The 24,142-nt window shown below is 41.2% G+C and overlaps 1 protein-coding gene across 2 annotated transcripts in view; it reads left to right on the top strand.

The window, feature by feature from the left end:
* The first annotated feature begins 7,293 nt into the window (after window positions 1-7,293).
* The window catches only part of CLCN5 (chloride voltage-gated channel 5), a 170,755-nt gene continuing 153,906 nt past the window's right edge, over window positions 7,294-24,142 (top strand). For both annotated transcript variants that reach the window (XM_063660654.1, XM_054471850.2), the window contains exons 1-3: window positions 7,294-7,554; window positions 8,166-8,241; window positions 9,945-10,088. In XM_063660654.1, coding sequence (XP_063516724.1) covers window positions 10,073-10,088 — 16 coding nt within the window. In that variant the 5' untranslated portion in view covers window positions 7,294-7,554; window positions 8,166-8,241; window positions 9,945-10,072. The remainder of the gene's footprint in view (window positions 7,555-8,165; window positions 8,242-9,944; window positions 10,089-24,142) is intronic.

Here is a 24,142-nt window from a genome sequence, read left to right on the forward strand (position 1 = left end):
TTTAGAGTTAACTTATCTACTCTTGTAACTATTGTTAGATTACAGAGGTTGCCAGGATAACAGACCAACAATAACAAAAAATAGAACATATTCTTGTCAAACTTTATCTAGTTTAGTAAATCACTATTCTACATATTCTAAAGGGTATTCAAAGTGACTACAAAATAGATTAAAAAATGAGATAATCTGGTCAAGAAAAAAATAAAACGGAACAGTAAGAGCAAGGAAGAGAGTAAGTAGTTGGTGATGAGGTCAGAGAACTAACAGGAGGCCCAATCATGCACAGCTGTATACATGGAAGTCCTAGGGTAAGGACTTTGACTTTTGCTCCTGCTTGAGCCATGGCTTGGGAGCCACGGAAGGGTTTCAGATAGGAAGAAATAAAATGAAACTAGAGGTGAGTTTAATATAAAATGCAATCTGTAAAATCCTGTTCACTTGCCGGGGGTGGGGAATACCAAATATTTGGCTCCAAGCTTTCTAGCAGCCAATGCAAAAAAGGAAAGGGCATGATTCCTACGGAGAGCAAAGCCTCTTCCTAGAGCCATGTTCCCTGCTCTACCAGTAGATGGCGCGCATTCCATGTGATGAGGATTAAGAAGCAAACCCTTCAAGGCAGGGCTTCTAAACTGAGCCTAAAATTAATACCAATCATTCTTTCTGAACTACGTGCCTGGCTATTTAATTCACCATATAGTTCTTAGTGCAGCTTTGGGAGAATCTGCTATTATCCCCTTTAAAGATAAGGAGACAGGATTACAGGTAAAACTGGCTCAAGCCCAGATTTGAGTCTCTACTCTTTCTATTGTACCAGGCAAGCAACTTGCTATTATTTGGAAAACCTAAGGCAGGTTTTACTCTAATTGGTGGGACTGGAAGGCTTTCTTAGTGCCACTGCCGCAAGATGCAGTAAGAGTCGGAGGCGAATTTGGGGTTCTGACATAAAGTAACTGTTTCAGATCAGGGAAATCGTTTAATCTGCATGACTCAACTTCCTCTTCTGTCAAATGGGAATGACAAAATCTGCTCCACTTAACTCTGGAAGTGGTGTGAGGATAGCAGAGGGAAATAGATGTGAAAACACAAAGTAGAAAACATTCTATAGGAATGCTGTATTAAACCCAAGATTTATTGAATTCCTACAATGAGCTGGGTGCTTCGGTAGTCCTGTCAGGTGGTATTATTCAAAGTGTGGTCCATGGCCCACGGCCCACTGCTGGTCGACAAACTGTTTGTTGTTGGTTTGAATCAAATGGGATAAAATGGAAAGAAAATGTTCCAAAACCTTAACAATTTGTCAGAGTAATTTTATGTCTGTTAAATATAATCATGAAAGAGTTGCACTTGTATTTTGTGTTTTTGTTTTTATTTCATTTTTTTAGTAATTTATTGGTATTGTATTTTATAAAAGAATTGATGTATGATATATTTTAGGGAAAATGAGTTTTTTCTACGAATAGTTTGAAAAGCACTGCTCTAAGGAATATAAAGTAAAATATAGGACATGGGCCTGCCATCAAGGAGCTTGCAGGCTAGTTGGTGAACAGGTAGCAGAGTGGTTCAGAGACACCACTACCACTATTCCACTGTGCTTTAACTCCTCTATGGAACAGAAGTCTATACAGAGCTGATGAACTTACAAGTGAAAGATCTTCAAATCCTCAAAAACATTCCCTAAACAAACCCTCATATCTGCTGCCATAGAATAGTAGCAACTCTAGCTGGACTTGGACTTCTCTCACATGGAGGGCAGCCTGACATGAGATTTTTTTTTTTGAGACAAAGTCTCACTCTACTGCCCAGGCTGGAGTGCAGTGGTGTGATCTCGGCTCACTGCAACCTCCGACTCCCGGGTTCAAGCGGTTCTTCTGCCTTAGCCTCCCAAGTAGCTGGGACTACAGGCGTGTACCACCATGCCTGGCTAATTTTTTGTATTTTTAGTAGAGACGGGGGTTTCACCATGTTGGCCTGGCTGGTCTCGAACTCCTGACTTCAAATGATCCACCTGCCTCGGCCTCCCAAAATGCTGGGATTATAGGCATGAGCCATCGCACCTGGCCTGACGTGGAATTTTTAAAAAGTAAAATTTCTCATGAAGGTCACTTGTCAAAAATTATCCTTCAATCAAACACTATTCTTGTTTTTCTATATTACTTTTAAAGATATATAATTGAATGGGTAATACACATCCATGGCACAAAATTGAGAAGGTGCATAGCTCTGCATCCACATACTGTATTGTAGAGAATTTTGCATGTAAGTACATAAAAAAGCTTTCTCATTTTTTTTTTTTTTTGAGATGAGGTCTCACTTTGTTGCTCAGGAAGGAGTGCAGTGGTGCAATCAAGGCTCACTGCAGCTTTGAACTCCCAGATTCAAGTGATCCTCCCATCTCAGCCTCCTGAGTAACTGGGACCACAGGTGTGATGCCACACCTGACTAATTTTTGTATTATTTCTAGAAACAAGTTCTCACTACGTTGCCCAGGCTGGTCTTGAACCCCTGGGCTCAAGCGAGCCTCCCACCTTGGCCTCCCAAAGTGCTGTGACTATTGGTGTGAGCTACTGCACCCGGCCTTTCATTCTTTTTCTTTTTTTTTTTTTTCCGTTGGAGAGATGCACCATTATTTATTTGATCAGTCCCCTATTGAGGGACATCTGGTTGCTTCCCAGTTTTTATTATTACAAACAATACTACAGTGAATAACCTCGTTCATATAACATTTTACACCCATGCAAACATAACTGAAGGAGATATTTCTGGAAATTAAATTTTGGGATCAAAGTCTCATATATTCTTAATTTTTATAGTTATTGCAAAATTGCCCTCAATTGACTAATTGCACTCCCACCAACAATTTATGAGAGGACTTACCCTTCCACCCCTGCTTTGTCAACACAGTGTATTATTATTACTACTATTATTATTATTATTTGAAGCAGTCTCATTCTGTCGCCCAGGCTGGAGTGCAGTTGTGCGACCTTGGCTCACTGCAACCTCCGCCTCCCGGGTTCAGGTGATTTTCCTGCCTCAGCCACCCGAGTAGCTAGGATTACAGGCATGCACCACCATACCCACCCAATTTTTGTATTTTCAGTAGAGATGGGGTTTCTTCATGTTGGCCAGGCTGGCTTCAAACTCCTGGGCTCAAGTGATCTGCCCACCTTGGTCTCCCAAAGTGCTGGGATTACAGGCATGAGCCACTGTGCCCGGCCAACACAATCTATTATAAATATTTAAAACTTTGCCAGTGGTATCTCATGGTAGCTTTCAGTAGCATTTCTCCAGTTATGAGGTTGGCTATCCATTTTTGGTATAGAAGCCATTTGTTAATTTTGATACCCTGCTCTCCAGGCACAGGGCAATTACAAATGACTTCAGATCACTTTATTATCAGGATTTCCTAACCTACTGTTTTGATAGATCCCCTGAGCTAGAGAACTTTGTTCATTTTCTTTTATTCTGCCCCATTTTTTGTTCTAGAACTATTCCAGGCATTTCTTAGGCACTCGGGAAATTTTACTTTAAACTCAGTATTTGTAGTGGCTAGCACAATGGCTAGCATAATAGTAAGGGTTCAAAAAATGTGAAACAAATAAATAAGAACCATACAAGAAACATTCACTTACTACTCTACATGGCTATGTACTCATCTAACTATCTGTCTCTATTTGCAATGCTAATTTTAAAATGAAAGTTAAAGCTGCATTTAGACATGATAGTTTAGGTGTCACTGTGGTCTATTGTTCTAAAGCTTTTTCTTTTGCAATATTAAGTCTAAAGTGCTACCTTTTATTATACAGAGAAATTCCCTGTTTTTTTTTTTTAAATAAGCTTTAAGATCACAATGTATTTACTCTTTGCTCTATAAGACCTGAAATGGCTCTTGACCTGTTAACAGTTTGTTGACCATCATGGGAGGTGGGGTGGGAACATCTTTTCAATTTTGTCCAGGGTAGGGGGAGGAGAGCAGAGGACTCATTATGTTGATCTATCTTCATTCTCTTGGCCAAACCCACTCACGACCATGGGCACAAACACATGGGACACCTGGCTGGATTTCTGTAGAGAGTGGTCTGAGCCACGGGAAAGAAAACAAGTTAACAGTCAGAATCTGTACCTCTTGATTGAACTGCTAATTTTGCCACATTAGCACCACACTCACCACTTCGCTTGGGAAGGTATTGTACAGGCATTTATACTCACCACACAAATAGCTTCTGAAAAACTTCGGGATCCAAAGGCTGAAGGAGCCTTGTTCATTATCATCATTATTATTATCAATAGTAATACAAGCTAGCATTTATTGAGTGCTTAATCTGTTCTAACTGTTCTACATCTGTAGGTACATTTACTCCTATTATCCCATTTTATAGGTAAGAAATCCAAAACAGTGAAGTTAGATAACTTGAACAAGGTGACACAGCTAGTAAGAGTCTGAGTATGGCTGGCTTTGAGCTCAGGCAGTCTGGCTGTGGAGCTCACTCTGTTTTGTTTTGCAATTCGCAAAAGATAAAATGTTCTTTTTTTGAAACGCACATTTTTTGGGGGGAGGGGGAGATTTCGTCTCCAACTGGAGCCCTCCAAGCTGTCATCGGTCAGTGGCGACACCAAGTGGTAACCTGGGTGTACTGCAGCCCTCTTATAACTCCCAATTCCCCCCAATTCCTTGCTCCCTCCCACCCCCTCCTACTCGCTCCCCAGCTCTCCCAAATAAACCTGTATGTACTTTAAGTAAAGCCAATATGTTTTCTCTGCAGAGGCAGTTTCATGACATGTCTCCTTCCAACCAGACTGCCATCCTTCAAACCGTTTTTTCCTGTATCAGAGGAAGAGGTGTCCGAGGTTAGTTTGTGTTTTGAATCTCATTTCTCGCCTCTCAATTATCTTACTCCATTAGTTATCCCCTCCTTTTCTTGCCTCTTTTTTTGTGTGTATGTGAGACAGAGTTTCACTCTTGTTTCCCAGGCTGGAGTGCAGTGGCGCGATCTCAGCTCACTGCAACCTCTGCCTCCTGGGTTCAAGTTATTCTCCTGCCTCAGCCTCCTGAGTAGCTGGGATTACAGGCGCCGGCCACCATGCCTAGCCATGTATTTTTAGTAGAGATGGGGTTTCATCACGTTGGCCAGGCTAGTCTCGAACTCCTGACCTCCAGTGATCCACCTGCCTTGGCCTCCCAAAGTGCTGGGATTACAGGCATGAGCCACTGCACCCGGCCTCTTGCCTCTTTATTGTTGATTTCACCAGTAGTTTTTCTGCTCGATCTACATATAAGCTCCAGTTTCTTCTACTTCAATGACAGAAAAAAAAAATCAAGCAAACAATCAAACCTTTCTTTGAACAATTACTCTAGATTCACCTTTTAAAAGATGAATTCCAAAAGAGGATTGCCTTGCTCAGAAACCTCAATTCTTTCTCAGTCACTTTTTGAATTAAGTATAAGTCTTAGTCCAATATTCAGGATCCTCCAAAATTGGGCCCCAATTTACCTTCTGGGTATTATCTTCCACAATTCCCCTGTGCTTCCCTACCCTAAACTTCAACCACGTAGGACTACTCACGGGTCCTCACATATAACTTCCTGCCTGTTCACCTTTGCCAACGGTGTTACCTCCACTTGGATTTACCTTTATTAGAGGCCTGTACTGATATTTTCTAGTTATTTGTGGCTATCCCATACACCATGAGTGCCTGAAGGAAGGGACTGAATGTTACCAGCTCAGAAAGCAAAAAAATTTTGGACTGAAAAAATAAAAATCCGGCCATTCGTCATGCTAGAATAACACACAGATAAAACCAGATGCAAATTTAACAGAGAACAATATTTCTTTGGCAGACATATTGCAGCTGTAAAGTGGTAACGATGTTTTTATTTCAGTGACCACCACTTTTTTATTCACGGAGAGACTTTGTTCTCTAAAATCGTAGATTATCAGAAACTTTTCTGCTTGAAATCATATCAGTAAGAATGAAACATCCCACATGCATCTGGAGGACATAAGTTTCTTTGACACAGAGAAGCAGCCTCAATTTCCAACCCAGGTGCAGAGCTTCAGATAAGGGGTATCTGGACACAACATTCCACATCTATCTTTATTTTGTGGTTCCCAAGGAAACACAACTCTGGGTTCACTTTGCAGTTCAGACCTGATGGTGACCCCAAATGACAGTACTGCTTTGCTTTGAGCTTACCAAAAACACTGCTTTGTTTAAAATTCACCTAAACTCCACTCTTCTCTCCAATCCTATAATGACTCCATGTTTTTCTGTTTGATGAAATGCCTATGGTGTGCAGTCTCTCATATTGCAATGGGTCAAAGCCTGACTATGTCGGATTACAAATTTGTCCCTGGTAGCCTGATGCTGATTGGGCTAGGATAGGGGTTTTTAAATCCCTGACCACTTAGCTTGTCTAAAGTAGGCATTCCAAATTGTTCACTGCAGTAGAGTACCCGGGTTCTAGTTAGATTACTTGGATTGATTATATGGATTCCAGTCTCAGGTCTGCCAAGAACTAATTAGCTGGATCATCTTAAGTGAGTCAGTGCACCCCATTTGGCCTAAGTTTTCTCTTCTGCAAAACGGGGTGCTATTTCTTCCAAACCTAGGGTAAGGGCTTTGGAGTAAGTTAGACCTAGGTTGGATTCCCAGTTCTACCACGTACTAGTCCTGTGACTTCTGCTTTTCTGAGCCTCTGTTTTGTAATGATTAATGTGGAGATAATACAGTACTAACAACTGCAGTATATTTTTTTGCAGCGTTGCTGGGAACATCAAGTTGCCTGTTAAAAGTATCACTACGTTCGATCACTATTCCTATTCCTACTATTATATGAGCTTAGACGAGTTACTTAACCTTTCTGTGCCTGTGTATTTTTATGAGTAAAAATGGAGAAATACCCCTCGGGGTTATTGTGAACACCAAATGAGACGAAAGAAGTAAAGGGCTTAGGAGAGTGCCTGGCACATAAGAAGAAGCTCAAATTATGTGATCTAATGTTATTAGTATTAGATTTCTACTACTAATTACTCTGTGGGCCGAAAGCTCAGGATAGACAGTTTTATTCTAAGGACAAACCTTCTCCCCAGCAAAAAAGGCACTGCAAGCTGGAAATAGTGAAACACAATGGGGCATTGCGTTTTCAAAGGCAACTGACACGCCCAGCACTGGGATAGGACCCGCCCGCCCAGTCCTCATTAAATATGGCAGCGAGCGGGGCCGACGTACTGCGGCTGCGCAAGTTGAAACTCCTCCTGGCGGCTCCTTCCCGGCGGGCCTCCCCTCACCTCGGCTGAGCAGAGGTGCCGGGTGTGAGCCCGCCGTGGCGCGCACGCGCAGACGCTGGCTGGGCTGAGCCGATACTCGCGAGGCGCCCTGTCACATGAGTCGCGCGCCCGCTCCGCTCCCCCTCCTCCCCGGCTAGGTTGTGTGAATGAAGCTCTGCCGGCTACGTGGGGCGCTCACTCAACTTGGTGTCCTGGACGCCAGAGCCGACCGAGCGCGCTGCCCACCGGCGGCGGACACGGGCTCCGCCGCTCCTGACCTCCGCGACAGGTAAAGGCAAACGGGCTGTCCCTTCCCCAACAGGTCCTTGGCGGGCCGCTGGCCCCCGGCCCACCCCCGGAGCACCCACTAAGCGCAGCGACACGGGAAGCGCAACCCCGCTGGCTTGGACCCCCGGAGATGGGGCTTCTCCGCGCCCGGCGGCGGCAGCCCGGCGCTTGGAGGAGGCAGACAGGCTAGTTCCAGCCAGTGCGGAGCGGCGTCTTCCCGGGAGCCCAGCCCTGTTCTCCGAGTATGGTCCCTGGGCTGCCCGAGCGAAGTTTCCTTGCGGAGCGGCGCCAAGCCCGCCCCGCTTTTGAATCGGAGTGTTTAGCCGCCTGCGTCCCCTTTCCCAGACTGGGGTAGGGTGACTTAGGCTGGCAAAGCTCAGCCGAGGCCCGGCTCTTCTCCCTCCGGCTCTGGACTTGCCGCTGGTTTTGTATGGGTCTTAGCAAAGTGGAGAAACTCTCGGAAAAGTAGTTGCTGCGCTGTTTTCCTTTTGCCACTTAACGCGCGTAGCTGGTTCTCTCCAGACTTTCGAGCCTTGCTCTTGAGCGCCTTGATCCATACGGGAAAAGCTTTACCTTTACATTGACGCACGTTTCCTTTGATTAACATTTCAGAGCAAATCAGTTGCCCGGAGTTCCCAGCGAAGTTGTACCTGTGCCTGTGCGATAACGTCAGTGGAAGCTGCCCCGAGTAAGTGAGGGAAATCTAGAAGTTTGGAGCATAAAAAACCAGCACGAATCCACTTTACATAAACTTCATACATTTATTAGCAACTGCTCGGGTTTAACTTCAGAGATGTTAAATTTCGCCTAGTCCCACGGGACGACGATCATTACTTCTTAACTGCACGCGAAATAGGAGAAGAAAAAAGGCAAATCAAAACAGACTGTCCCAGGTCTCAGATAAGTCATCGGAGCGCTTTTTCCTGCTGAATTCACCCTAGGAGTTTGTGAGTTCCTAGTTTTCTTGGACTTCGCGAACTTTTCCTTGTCCAAAGCACTGCCTTTTCTCTGTTGGTGTTTTGGGACTGGTGTACACATTAACCCTTTTGTCATTAAAGAAGGCCAACACGATTCTCAAGTTAGTATTAGCCTTCAGTGTTTGTGCTTTAGCGCTTTCACTTAGGAGGTGGAGGTGTTGGTTGTATAAAAGATATGGAAATAGCCATCTACTTTGATGTTCACCAGGTCAAAAAGGTGAAGACTTTTAGAAAAAACAGATTGTCTTGTATGCTAAGTAGGGAAGACCAGTTTATTAACTGAGATCTTGTTTAAATGGGCAAGCAGAGTGTTAAGCCTCTAAGTCAAACTGAGTCGTCAGACCTCTCATTTTTTCTCCCATTCCTAGCTCCTATTTATTTTATTTTATTTTATTTTTTTGGTTTGAGCCGGCTCTCGTTCTGTCGCCCAGGCTGGAGTGCAGTGGCACAATCTTGGCTCACTGCAACCTCCGCCTCCCTCCCGGGTTCAAGCGATTCTCCTGCCTCAGCCTCCCGAGTAGCTGGGATTACAGGCGTCACTTGTAATTATAGTGCACCACCATGCCTGGCTAATTTTTGTATTTTTAGTAGAGACGGGGTTTCACCATGTTGGCCAAGCTGGTCTCGAACTCCTGACCTCAGGTGATCCTCCCGCTTCGGCCTGCCAAAGTGCTGGGATTACACCGCACCCGGCCCCTAACTCCTTTAATATCTTTGCAAATAATATTGTCCTAGGACTGGATTTGAAGTTTTAACAACAGGAATTAGCTGAATTAATTTGGTTTTCTTTAAACTGGTATTCCATTTTCACATTTTTCTTCTTCTTTGGTTCATTGTCCCCCTGATTATAAAAGGAATATATGCTCACTATAGGAAATTTGCAAAGGGTGGGAAAGTATAATGACACAAGGAGAGAGAACTACTACTCAAAGGGTATCATCACTCTTCACTTTTTATTCCGCTTCCTTTTTTTCCCCCTATACAAGATCTGTTTCCAAACTTTATTCATAAACTTTCCTCTCCTTCTACTGATTTTTAAATGTAAAGTTGGGTATTTTGGGGGTTGGTTAGGGCACTGGATATTAATGTTGCTCTTCAGTCTCCAAAGCATGAAACTTCAAGGTAGAAAAGGTGCTTAACGGTGATTTCATCCAGCAACTCATCAACTGAGACTCAGAACTCATTTACTGAAGCTCTAGTGATTCATGCAGAATTGTATAGCACTGAGTGGCAACATTAACTCACTCCAGATCTCTCTCTTTTCAGAGATGCCTTGCTGCTTAGTGGGAAACTTGACACTACCCATGCCTGCATATCTTTGAAAGAGAGGTTCAGAGAGGAGCAGGAGATAATTTTCAAGCATTTGAAGTGTATAGTTTCCTTTAGGTATTCATTTTTCTGTTTACATTTTCAGGTTTGGGGCTTTAGCCCCTTGCAGAAAACAGGGCCACATAGCTGCCTTTCTATCAAGTCTCCCTACAAAACTGAGAGGCTCTGGGAAACTCAGCCTGTGACCCCAGCGTGGGTGAAGATAGGATCAAGATGGCCATGTGGCAGGGTAAGAAATTAGCACTTATTCTTCTAACTGGTTTTTCCTCCTACTCTATTCTCTACCCTCACCCAACCGTTCCCCACCCAGCCAATGGCAGGAAGCCAGCTGTTCTTTAATTTAACCCTTTGTCTTTGCAAGGACAAAATACATTAGTTTAAAAAGAAGCTGCTGCTAGCTATAAGTTTAAATTATTTAAAAGTGAGGTTGGAGGAGAAGTAGGAAAATGGCATGCCAGCAGCATTTAAAAGAACTCCCTTCATTTAAATAAGTGATCGTTGGGGGTTATATGCCAGGAGACAGGATATTTTTTCCCATTTGTGTTTTTCATTTGTTTCTGGCAAATTTCTATCATAAGATTCCCCACCATAAGGTTGGGGAGACAGATGTCACTGCCTCTCCAGCTTCATCTTCCCAGTAAAAACTTTGTGATGTATGCAGTTTGAAAGAGCATATTTAATGTTACAGTGTTTATATTTGATACAATATAAACATTGAGAAGGAAAACGGGTATTTTAATAATATGAACTACCTGAGAGCAAAGCTCAGTAGTATCTTAGCTGATGTATTACATCTCTCATGAACTTGTGAATTCCTACTACATACAAAGTTATGTTTTATTTTTAGTGGGGTTGAGGTTTGTGCCCTTTGGAGGGTTTAGGAATCTCCACGGGTATGTGGGATTTTTATTGTTATCAAAAGTGAGTGTGGGTTTAAGAAATGATAGACAAACACTACCAAAATTGGCCTGTGACCCACAAAAAGTTAAAGACCACTTAAATGGAGTAGAATGAAATAGCTTGAATATCTAGAAATATTCAGCAGGTTGGTTAGTTGGTGGTCTAATGTATCTTTTAAAAATGTTTCATTGTGTTGGTTGTGACTTTATGTAGGCACACAAATGTAACAAGTAGTTTCCATGTATAAAGATTATCAATGTGAAGACATTTATGGAAATGGGATTTGGCCTGTATGCTTCCTTTGACTCACACAATGGGCATTTATCAAGAGCAGTTTGGATATTCTTGCTTAAATCCTGAGACATTATTTCATTCAACAAACGAAATACAGAGATGAATAAGTTGCAGGATGCTAGAAGATTTCTTGTCATCTAAAGACAGACATATAAACAAATAATTTTGCCATGTTGAATAAGCGTTAGAATAGAGAGGTACAAAAAGCAAGGGAAGCCCCGAGAAAAGCTTGATGAAGTCTGAGTTTTGAGCTGGTCTAAAAAAATGAGTAGGAGTTTGCCAGATGGGCAAATGAGAGAATTGCATTCTGGGCAGACAGAGCAGCACTGTTTGGGAAGTTCCAAGTTGCTCTGTTTGCCTCATGTGAGATGTGTAGGGGCACGACCTCGGACGAAGTAGGGAAGGTAGTTGGAGGCCAGATAATAAAGAGCCTTGTATGTTCTAGGAAGGATTTTACACTTTATCCTGAAGACAAAGATTCTAAACAGGGAAGTAACATAATCAGATTTTGTTTTAGAAAGATTACTTTGGCAGCAGTGCTGAGCTGGAAATGATGAAAACTGGGAGTCAGTCAGGAGGTTTCTGGAATAGTTTAGGGGAGAGATGGTAAGGGTCTGAGCAGAAGCAGGGGCAGTAAGGTTAGAGAGAATGGGATTCTAGAATGTTCTGTGACTGGATATGGCAAGAAACGGGCCTGGATTAACTACCAGCTTGGGTGCCTGGGGGCCACTGGTGCCATTCTCTGGGATGGGGAGCATGAGAGGCAGCTGATGGGCATGGGGGTGGTGCACTGGATTTGGATGACCTGTTTGGGTTGAGACACCTATGGGCTGTCAGGTCAGTGTTTCAAAGACAGTTTTGAAAGTACAGAACTGAGATTGGCACAGATGGGGATCTAAAGTTTTGTTCCTAATGATGCATAAAGAGCTTGTATTTTTTTCTCTGTAGTTAATGGAAATGTCATTACTAGTTAATGATTTATTTTATAATAAAAACATTTTAATGTTTAACAACTCTTAATCAAAATGTCATATTTTCATAGTAAATAATGTATTTTGCAAGCCCAGGCCCTGAAATCAGATGTGCTTAAAATTACATTGAAGTGAAACCTCATTTTTCCAGCATTAGTGAAGAGGGGAGTGTTCCATATAAGTAAGCTCTTTGGATAACTGCAGCTTATCCTTTGTTTTGGCTAACCTCTGAAGTAACCAGCAAAGTACGATGATAGTTTGGAAGCAGTGTGGTATGATAGTTAAATGTGTGGGTCTGAGTTCCACTCCATTGGTTCTGTCACTTGGTAGCTACGAGGCCTTGGGCAAGTCACTTAATCTCTCTGTGTGGAAGTTTTCTCCTTTAAAAAATGGAGATAGTAATATAACTCATCCCATTGCTGAGTATATAGCCAAAAGAAGGGAAATCAGTATTGAAGAGAGAGCTGCACTCCCATGTTTATTGCAGCACTACTCACAATAGCCAAGATAGGAAATCAACTTAAGTGTCCATCACTGGATGAATGGATAAAAAACATGTGTTACATATATTCAACAAAATATTATTCAGCCATAAAAAGAATGAAATCCTGTCATTTGCAGCAACATGGATGGAACTGGAAGTCATTATGTTAAGTAAAATAAGCCAGGCACAGAAAGATAAATACTGCATATTCTCACTCATATGTGGGAGCTAAAAAATGTGGATCTCATGAAGGTAGAAAGTCGAATGGTGGTTTCCAGAGGCTGGGAAGGGAAGGAGGTTGGGGAATGAAGAGAAGTGGGTTAATGGATATAAACATACAGCTAGAGAGAAGGAAAAAGTTTTAGTATTCAATAGTACAGTAGGGAGACTATAGTTAACAATAATTTATTATATATTTCAAAATGGCTTGAAGAAAAAAATTGGAATGTTTCTAACACAAAGAAAAGATAAATGTTAGAGGTGATGAATATCCCAGTTACCCTGATTTGATCATTACACATTGTATACATGTATCAAAATATCACATATACCCCCCAAATATGTACAGCTATTATATATCAATTTTTGAAAAGGGGGAAAAGTAGAACACCTGATAGACTTGGTGTGAAGAGAAATTAAGCTAATATATGCAGAGCACTTGGAACATAGTAAATGCCATATAAGTGTGTGCCATTATCATAATAGTAAGACATTTAGAATATTGTGTAGCATATAATAAGCGCTCAGTAAAATTTAGCAATAGCCGTTATTACTATTATCACTATTATTTTCTTATAACCTGGGGTGGGAATGGGACCTTGTTCTGTGGAGACAATTTTAGGTTGTCCTTGGAAGCCCTGTCCTGTGGTTGTCTGTTTGGGTCTTTAAGTAGAAGTTTAGACTTGAAAAGATCCTTAGAAAACATCTAGCAGCCGGGCACGATGGCTAATGCCTGTAATCCCAGCACTTTGGGAGGCCGAGGCGGGCGGATCACGAGGTCAGGAGATCGAGACCATCCTGGCTAACACGGTGAAACCCCGCCTCTACTAAATATACACAAAGTTAGCTGGGCATGGTGGCGGGCGCCTGTAGTCCCAGCTACTCCGGAGGCTGAGGCAGGAGAATGGTGTGAACCCAGGAGACGGAGCTTGCAGTGAGCCGAGATCATGCCACTGCCCTCCAGCTTGGGTGACAGAGCCAGACTCCATCTCAAAAAACAACAACAACAACAACAACAAAAAACATGTAGCTCAATCCCTAGAGGTTAAGTGATATGCCCAACGTCAAACAGGTAGTAGTTGATCCTAGAGCTAGTATTAAAATCCAGGTCACCTAATTCCCTATTCCAGTATTCTTTCCGTGGGCTCATGGAAGAGGGAATGCGTGAGTCTGTTCTCAGCTCAAGGAAGCTTCTGAGTCAGTCTCTAGAGCTTGTTGAGGAACCCTAAGGGCTACAGGAACCCAAATCTCCTTAGGTTCTTGGCTCATTGCTGTCTGGTTCCTCCATGGAGAATTTGATCTGAATTCCCATACCTCTTAAATGGGGCCGACATTATTTTGACTTCACTTAATGGAGCCCTCTAATATATTTTCTGGCCACTTTAAACAGTGTACTGAGCATAATTTAATATTTTTGATAACTCAGGGTTATCATTAATAACCTCCAGCCAGTTTGAGGTTGGAGACTTGTGTTGTCAGGTGTTGTTTATTTATTCCATTAACATTTATTGAACACTACTTGTGCAGCAGGCACTCTGCTGGGCCCTAGAGACGCAATGGTCAGTGGAAACAGGTATGGTCTCTAATGCAATGGAACTTATCAACCAGGATAAAGGTAGCACTTCAAATTAATGACATGATTTATTTAACACATGTGCTGAAGTAATTTGAAAAAAATGACAGCATAAATTTAGAAAGGTTAATATAATGTTTCTTAATAAAGGAGGGGGCATCAGAATTACCTGTAGTGCTTTAAAAAATATTCCTACTCAGGTCCCCATTCCCCCAAATTGTGATTCAGTCTTAAGACCTGAGCATTGCAATCCTATTTTAGAACTGCTGCAATAAATATAGTTGTGTTTTTTTTTTTTTAGAGAAGGCAATGATAAAGGAATTCAAAAAATATGGAAGACTATATAATCTTGGGGATAGGGAAGATATTTGTGTGCATAATATCAAAGGTAGAATAATAAGGAAAAAGATTAATATAATCAATTATATGAAAATTTAAAATTTCTGCACAAACCATAAATAAAGTTAATGAGAAAACTAGAAACAATTGCAGTAATATTCATTATCTGTAACACAAAGACTTAACAGGGCGATAAGAAGAAAACAAGTATTTTACTAGAAAAATGTACAAAGGATGAGGGAAAATGTGCAAAGGAAAATACATCAAAGAAGGAATGCAAATGGCCAGTAAACATGTATCTCAGTAGTAGTCAAATAAAAGGGAATTAGAATGGCATACCATTTTCTCCAGTGTAATTTGCAAAGATTAAAAAGGAATGACAGAACTCACTGTTGGCAAGGACGCAAGGAAGCAGATGTTCTCATACACTTGTGGTGGGAATGTCAGTTTGGCAATATTTATTAAAAGCTTTAAAAAATATGTTTACCTTCTGACCCAGCAATTCATTTTCTTGGAATTTATCCTAAGGAAGTAATTAAGGGTGTGCACAAAGATGTATCAATAAGGATATTAATTGCAGCATTTTCTATAATGGGAAAAATTGAAAACACTTGCATTTTGATGCGTCCATACAATGGAATATGGTAATTACCAAAAATAATAATGTAGAGTTCTATTTAGTAACATAGAAATAGGTTCATGACATAATGTTAAACCCAGGGGTCAGGGAGTGGGGGAGCAGGGAAAAGCAGATTCCAAACTGTTGATACAGTCATCCCTCCATGTGCTCGGGGGATTTAAAGACCCCAAGTACACTAAAATCCTAGCATACTCAAGTCCGGCAGTTAGCCTTACAGAACCTCCATATAGGAAAATTTGGCCTTCCATATTAATGGGTGTCATATTCTGAGATTACCGTATTTTCCATCTGTGCATTTGGTTGAAAAACATCGGCGTGGAAGTGAACCTGTGCAGTTCAAACCCGTATTGTTCAAGGGTCAACTGTCATTAAAAGTGTGGACTCTGGGCTTAAATCTGAATTCAAATCCCAGCTGCACCTTTATTAGCTGTGTGCTGTTGGGTATATTACTTGTCTTAGTGTTCCTTGATTTCCCATCAGTAAAACAGGGATAAAATAGTAGCTATCCTAATAGTTCCTATCTAGTGTGCCCAAAGATCACCTGGTGATCTTTCCAAACTTCCCAAGCCCAGGCCTCACTCAGCCCAATTAAATCTGAATCTCTGGGGACAGGACAGAGAACAGTAGTTTTGAAGTTCCCCAGGTGATTCTAATGTGCAAACAAGTTTGAGAAAGCCAAGCAGTTGTTGAGGTGATTGTTGAAGGGATTAAATGAGAAAATCACAGTGCCTGTCATGTGGTAAGTACTCAATACATGGTAACTATTATTATTATTGTTGCTATTTAAAAATTATTAATAGTATGATCCCATTTAAATTTATGTGTTTGTGTCCATGTATGGATAGTATAAAGAAAAGTCTGAGAGGATATATGCAAAAGTATTTTAAAAAAGAAATTATAGTTGACTTTATTTTTGCTTACGTGTATCTTTCCACTTTTCTGTAAATAACATGGATTGTTAATTTTTAAAAGTGTAATTTCTGAAGGAAATATCAGATATATGTACCCAGCTTTATATGCTAAGGTATTTATAGTGAAAAAACTGAAGACATAGTTTTCATACTAGAGGAATGTAAGTATATTATGATAGTTCCAAACAGTGTAATATCTGGCCATTAAAAATAAAGACTAGCTGGGTGTGGTGGCTTACACCTGTAATCCCAGGACTTTCGAAAGCCAAGGCAGGAGGATTGCTTGAGTTCAGGAGTTCAAGACTAGCCTGGGCAACATAGACTCCATCTCTACTAAAAGAAAACTTTTTTTTTTTTTTTGAGACAGAGTTTTGCTAACTAGCCAGGCATGGTGGTGCACACCTGTCGTCCCAGCTACTCGGGTGGCTGACATGGGATCACTGGACCCCAGGAGACTGAGGCTGTAGTGAGCTATGATCTCGCCACTGCACCCCAGCCTGGGCAACAAATTGAGACCCTGTCTCAAAAAAAAAAAAAAAAAAAAGACTAATGCTGTGGGGACTCCATCTGTCACCCAGCCTGGAGTGCAGTGGTAGGATCTTGGCTCACTGTAACCTCAAACTCCCAGGCTCAAGCAGTCTTCCCACCTCAGCCTCCTGAGTAGCCGGGTCTACAGGCACGCACCACTATACTTGGCTAATTTTTGTAGTGTTTGTAGAGACAGGGTTTTGCCTTGTTGCCCAGGCTGGTCTCGAACTCCTAAACTCAAGCGATCCACCTGCCTTGGCCTCCCAAAGTGCAGGGATTATAGGCGTGAGCCATCATGCCTGGACCCATCTCTCTCTTTTTAACTCAAGTGTGGGTTTATGTATCTCTCTGTGTTTACATGTTACATATACACCTATGAAGTGAAGATAAGTACAGAAAGAAAAGAAATGATCCAAAGTTGTTGCACTGGCTGTCTCCAGGTGATAGGATACAGTTACTTTTATCTTCCTTTTTTTATACTTTTATTTACTTTCAATTTTTATGCAATAATGTGTATAACTTTTATAACCAGAAAACAAGTGATTTGAAAATGAGATATAAGAGTCAGTAGACTCTGAACAAGTAACTGACAGCAAGGAGTGCAGCATGTGTGGCCCCCTGGACAACTGCTTAGCCACTCTGTGTCCCCTTCTATGTTCCAACAAAAGAGCGAAAGAGAAGAAACCAGGCCCCTGAGGGTTTGGTTAGAACAGGTTTTTTGTTATTAATACTTCCTCAAGTACTCTTGTAATTTTTGGCTGTCTCTCCCATTGACTACAAAAAACTCTTGGAAGATGTGCAAAAGATGGGAAATTACACTGTATCTAATGTAGAGGTTGCAGAATAAGGTGAGGTGGCAAAATATACGTCAGGCTAAGTGTGAAAATAAGGCAGAGGAAAATCATACTAAAATAGTTGCAGTGAGAAACTGTTCTTCAAATTGAAAGGAAGTATATGTTTTGACTGTGCAGATTTTTTTTTGGCACATTGCAGTGTGTTTGTAAACACTGTGGTGATTTAGCCAACACATGGGGGGTGGGGAGCAAGAGGGAGCCTCACAAAGCAGTCGGTGAATTGACGAGAAAGCTTTAGTGTGAAATCTGGGTAGCCATGTGGCTGGCTAATTGGACCACTATCACCTAAGAGACGCCATCTGGTCCTGCCTGTTGACCGAAACAAAAGTAGGTAACTCTTGAAAGAAAGTCAGGTTGTTAGAGCAGGAATAAAGAAGCAGGCAGCCCCCACCCCCAGCCCCTTTTCCTCTATCTGGCACAGTGCCTCACCTACAGCAGGTACTCAAGAAACGAGTTCTTTGTCAATTAAAATAATAAAGAAATAAATTAAAAAAATTTAAAAAGAAATGAGTTCCTTGTCTCTCTTCGCCTTTTGCCTTTCCATAACTCTTCAGTGGGGAGAAATTGGTGGGGAATGGATTCTGATGGAAGGCATTGCATAGAGGGTAAACGAAAACAACCTTTCAAAAAATTATTCTCTAAGAGTCAGTTATTCTTTCCCAAGCACACAGTTGTGGAGGGAGCACAGGTCTTGGAGTGCAATAACCTGAATCTGAACCCAGGTCTGCCATTTGGTAGCCAAGGTTATTTAAACTCCAGAAGCCTCAATTGTCACATCCGGGGTCAAGTGTCATGTCTGGAGACAGACTCCCTGGATTTGTATCCTGACTCTGTCACTACTAGCCATGTGACTTTGGGCAGGTTATTTAATCTCTTTGTGCCTTACCTTCTTCATCTGTAAAATGGGGTTAATACTAATACCTACTCAGGATTATTGGGAGGATGTAGTGAGTGAATACAAATGCAGCAAAGCATTTGCACATGCTGGCCTTTATAATATGTGAAAGGTTATGATAATATTTACTGCACGTGCTTCTAGATGAGAGTCAGTCATCAAAATGCCTGGTCCATTATAGCTGTTCTGATTGGATTATAGGTTTTGGCATGAAAAATAAAATTAGATATATTATTAAAGAGATTTTTTAAACTGGAAGGGGTCTTCAGAGGTGATCTGTTTCAGATGTATAATCTTGCAAAGGAAGAAACTGAGGCCCAGTGAGACTTAAAGGCCACACAGCTGTCACATCGTACCCAAAGCCAGGACTAGACCCTGGGGCTCCTGACAATCAGTGCTACCCAGCCCGCTCTTTCTCTGTCAGTCTGTCTACCTATTTGGTCCTATTGCATTGCACTGCCTTCCCCAGGCTTGGGTATCTTACAGTTTTCTGTTGAATCTTAGTCTTTTCCTACTATGCTTTACTGCTACCGTGAAACGTTTAGTTTTTTTTTCCCCTCAAAAATAGGTTTTCCATTGAGGCTTACAGGATGTTTTTTTTCCCGTTCTTCTCACTATGTTAGCTTATGAAATAAACTATAAATTCTTATTATTTAACCAGAATTATGATTCAGCTTCCTGTTTCATGTAATGCTGTTCTGTGTGTCAAGGGTTGGGGGAGGTGGGACTAGAAAGTTTCATTATTGGTGGCTACGAATGCCAGATTCTTCTTCTTCTCCTTCCTACCTTCTGTTAACTACCCAGTATTTATAGACCCATGGTCAGGCCAAAGAAGCTGTTGAGGAGTTAATAGTATGAAGTATCTCCCTTAGTAATGTCATATTTTGATGATTTTCAACCCAATACCATTCTGGCATTAGGTGGCATTTATTATATTTATTTAGGATTTCTGCCCTGACTACATCCAGGAGGAACATAGAGCAACACAGAAATTAAAACATAGAGCAATTAGAAATAAATGCAGGACAGGGACCATCCAGTGGAAATGAAATCGATATTACTAGGCATGTGAGATACTAGACACTGAAGTTTTCTCTTTCTTTTCTTCTGTGTCCCTCCTTCCCAAAGATAAGCACATTAAGTTACATCGTTGACATCTTCTGGCCAAAAAACGTGTTCAGATGCAAAAGAAATCCCTGGCTCTGTCTATGCTAAATCTTCTGGTCCTTCCACTGCCCTCCCTTTGGTCTGGCCTTACCTGTGGCCACCTGTGACTCAGCACTGAATATTCCCAGGATGAAATCATGATCTTTCCTGTTTAGCTTTGAGAATGGTGAGAGACAGGTAGGCAAGAGAGTTCCTGCCATCCAGATTCTCAACTCTGTCAAGCTATTCTTTTCCTTGGGTCCTGTACCCCAGTAATACATAATAATAACAGTTTCTTTATCTTACATTTCTCTGTATTGAATAATTGTACCACCATGGACCCAGATGTCAAAGCCCAAATTCTAAGAGACACCATACATTTCTTGCTCCCCCTTACCTGCAGTCCACCCCTGCTGGCCTAGATCATTTCAGTAGGTAACATTCCTAGCAACCACCTGCTTATCTTTCAGCCATGAGCTTTTTCTGAAGCCTCCCCGATCCTCTGGTAAAATTGGCTTCTGGCTCTATTGTATGGTCCTTGAGGGCATTGACTGTACTTGTTCAATATTTTTGTTCTCACATCTGCTGTGTGCCAGGCAGGCACTGTGTTGGGTGGATGCTGGGGTTATAGCAGTGAATACAAAAGTCATGATCCCTGCCCTTTTAAGCCTTGTAGTCTCATGGGGGAGTTGGAGTGCAAATAAATACACAGATATTTTCTTATAAAATGTTGTGAGTCCTAGAAAAGTCAAGTCCTATGAAAAAGAATAGTAGAGACTGAATTTATAGAGAGAAGAAGGGAATGGGAGGAAGTGACAAGTTCATCTGAGACCTGAAAGATGAGGAGGAGTTATCCAGGCAAAGAGTTGGGAGAACAGCATCCCAGGCAGAAGAGACAAGGTGGAAATCCCTGAGGTGGGAAGAATCCCTGGGTCCTTTCCCAGCGTGGTCCATTGCATCTGGACCATAGTGAATGAGGCACAAAGGGACACATGATAAAATTGGAAAGGTGGGCAGGGGACAGGTCACACAGGGTTTTGTAGGCCATGTTACCAAGTACCCTAACTTGGTAACATGAAGGCCTTGGAGATAGATTGGATATGGCAGAGTGACCAGTGAATGAGTGGGGAGTGTCTCATTCATCTTCTCATACCAAATACCTGGCAGAGAGTGCCCAGCACATAGTTTATGCTCGTTGAATCTTTGTTTAATGAGTAATAACTGCCTTGCCTTCCTATCAGGATTGCCATGGAGATTAAATGAGATAAGGTATGCTAAGGTGCTTTGCAAAATAATTCACTAGATTCTATGTAGTGATGCTTATAGGTCTTCACTGTCACTAGGAACCACATCCCCCCAACCCCATTCTCTGTTAAACTAGCAAAATCTTTCAATTAGTTCATCCCATGCCATGAACATGCTTATGTACTGTGTTCTTACATATTCCATGTGTCTCTTTTATCAATGCCTTTAACTAATTATGGGTGAGTGGAAACTACCTTATATCACACCATTATGTGGCACTCCTGGTGTTAGAGATAATTATGGGTAGTGGTGCCAGGAGCAGTATAGCTTTCTCTTCTATGCTAAATCTACTTCTAAATCTCTCAACCTATATAATTCATTATTTAGGAGCTGGATTAATACTGAGGAATAGCATCCTTTGAATTTGCATTTGGATAGGGGCAAGGCTAATCATATCAGGATGTGGTTGCTACCAATTATGGCACTTGGTTTTCTAGACTGTTAAAAGACATAACAAAATGATCAGTGTTTTGCTATTTTTATGTTAAATATCTGTTCCCTATTTAAACTGCAGGAACTTCAGATGATTGAAAAGTCCAGCTCTGTGCACTGTTGGTAGGCATATAAGTTGGTAGAATCCATTAGAGCGCACTTTGAAAGACTTTTTCAAAATGTAACTTGTGTACCTTTTGTCCCAATGAATCTATTCTCAAAAGGAACTGTATAAAGGTCACTTGTTACAAGGATCTTGGTTGCCTTCTTGTTGCCATCTTTTTACTATCAACAGTCTTATTAATGTACAGCATGAGAGACCAGTCATGTTAATTATGGTATTTACATACTATGGAATGCTGTTCATTTCATTTAAAAGAGTAAAGTAGCCTGGACGTGGTGGTTCACGCCTGTAATCCCAGCAATTTAGGAGGCTTAGGTGGAAAGATCACTTGGGATCAGGAGTTTGAGGCAGCAGTAATTGTGCCACTGCACTCCAGCCTGGGTGATAGAGTAAGACAGTAAAGTAGATGTACATATAGTGACAGGGAATGGTGTCCAAGATAAATTTTTAAGTGAAAAAAGGGGTGCAGAATGGTATATATTATAGGATCCCACTTGTTCAACACAAAGAAGGGAGGTATTATATAAGAATTCGTGTATATGTGTTCTTGCATATGCTTAGAAAATTTCTAGGATGGCGCACAAGAAGCAGTTGTCAGTTACCTTGGAGATTAGAGGTGGCAAGGCTAGGGATTTTAGTTTTCACTTGACACCTTTCTGTACACTGCTTGACTTGTTTACAACAACCTGTAAAACCTTTAAATACTAAAAGAAAAACTGTACCTCACTAGATTATTTCCTCGACAATTTATACTAAGAAATAAAAGGAATATTAGTGGTTGAGGTGAGAGATCAGGTCTGAAGCAAAGGAGGCTGACTCTGATAAACCAAGGGCCTCTCAAAGCTACCTCTGTGGCCAGAGGACTTAGGAGAGATGTTGCTTTGTTAAAGCGTAATGCTAAGAAAACAAGTAAGATTAAATTGGGTAAAAATTACTTTATTAGTTTTTTGAGGAAACAGTTGTAATCATGTCATTAGTTTTGATCTCTGGGTATATTAATACCTAAACAGCATAGTCATTGTATTCCAGACTACAATTTAAAAACTAAATGTTTCAATGTGTAGTATAATAGCTGTTTTTCTTGTTTGATTTGTTTAAATGTTGCAAGTGAATGCTGAGCTACAATTTCTTGAGCTTTTTACTTAAGGACCTGAGGAAAAATGCAAGTATAATCTTATGCTTGAAGTAGAGAAGATATAAATTACCTAATATTTACCTGATAATGTTTGGATTAAGTTAAATCTTCAAATTCTTAAGGCCCCTTCTAGCTCAGTCTCCCCCCAAAAGACGGTTTTTGTCTGAGATACAAGAAGTCAAAGGGCTGGCTGTCAGAATGTCCTCTTGGTTTGGCATAATGAAGAGAGTTCCTTCACCCAGTTCTGGATGTTCAGAGACAAGAGTCACTATCCTGTGTTAAGTGACGCTGCTTCTCTAATATTTGGGGTTTTAGCCAGGAGATAGGTGGTAGAACACAAGACAGGTTTTACTTTAAGATATTGATTATCGTGAAAATGGCCATACTGCCCAAGGTAATTTATAGATTCAATGCCATCCCCATCAAGCTACCAATGACTTTCTTCACAGAATTGGAAAAAACTACTTCAAAGTTCATATGGAACCAAAAAAGAGCCCGCATTGCCAAGTCAATCCTAAGCCAAAAGAACAAAGCTGGAGGCATCACGCTACCTGACTTCAAACTATACTACAAGGCTACAGTAACCAAAACAGTATGGTACTGGTATCAAAACAGAGATATAGACCAATGGAACAGAACAGAGCCCTCAGAAATAATGCCACATATCTACAACTATCTGATCTTTGACAAACCTGAGAAAAACAAGCAATGGGGAAAGGATTCCCTATTTAATAAATGGTGCTGGGAAAACTGGCTAGCCATATGTAGAAAGCTGAAACTGGATCCCTTCCTTACACCTTATACAAAAATCAATTCAAGATGGATTAAAGACTTATGTGTTAGACCTAAAACCACAAAAACCCTAGAAGAAAACCTAGGCAATACCATTCAGGACATAGGCACGGGCAAGGACTTCATGTCCAACAAAAGCCAACATTGACAAATGGGATCTAATTAAACTAAAGAGCTTCTGCACAGCAAAAGAAACTACCATCAGAGTGAACAGGCAACCTACAGAATGGGAAAAAAATTTTGTAATCTACTCATCTGACAAAGGGCTAATATCCAGAATCTACAAAGAACTCAAGCAAATTTACAAGAAAACAAACAACCCCATCAAAAAGTGGGTAAAGGATATGAACAGACACTTCTCAAGATATTTATGCAGCCAAAAATCACATGAAAAAATGCTCATCATCACTGGCCATCAGAGAAATGCAAATCAAAACCACAATGAGATACCATCTCACACCAGTTAGAATGGCAATCATTAAAAAGTCAGGAAACAACAGGGGCTGGAGAGGATGTGGAGAAATAGGAACACTTTTACACTGTTGGTGGGACTGGAAACTACTTCAACCATTGTGGAAGTCAGTGTGGCGATTCCTCAGGGATCTAGAACTAGAAATACCGTTTGACCCAGCCGTCCCATTACTGGGTATATACCCAAAGGATTATAAATCATGCTGCTGTAAAGACACATGCACACATATGTTTATTGCAATACTATTCACAATAGCAAAGACTTGGAAC

Source organism: Pongo pygmaeus, chromosome X (assembly GCF_028885625.2).
Source record: "Pongo pygmaeus isolate AG05252 chromosome X, NHGRI_mPonPyg2-v2.0_pri, whole genome shotgun sequence".
Taxonomy (NCBI): domain Eukaryota; kingdom Metazoa; phylum Chordata; class Mammalia; order Primates; family Hominidae; genus Pongo; species Pongo pygmaeus.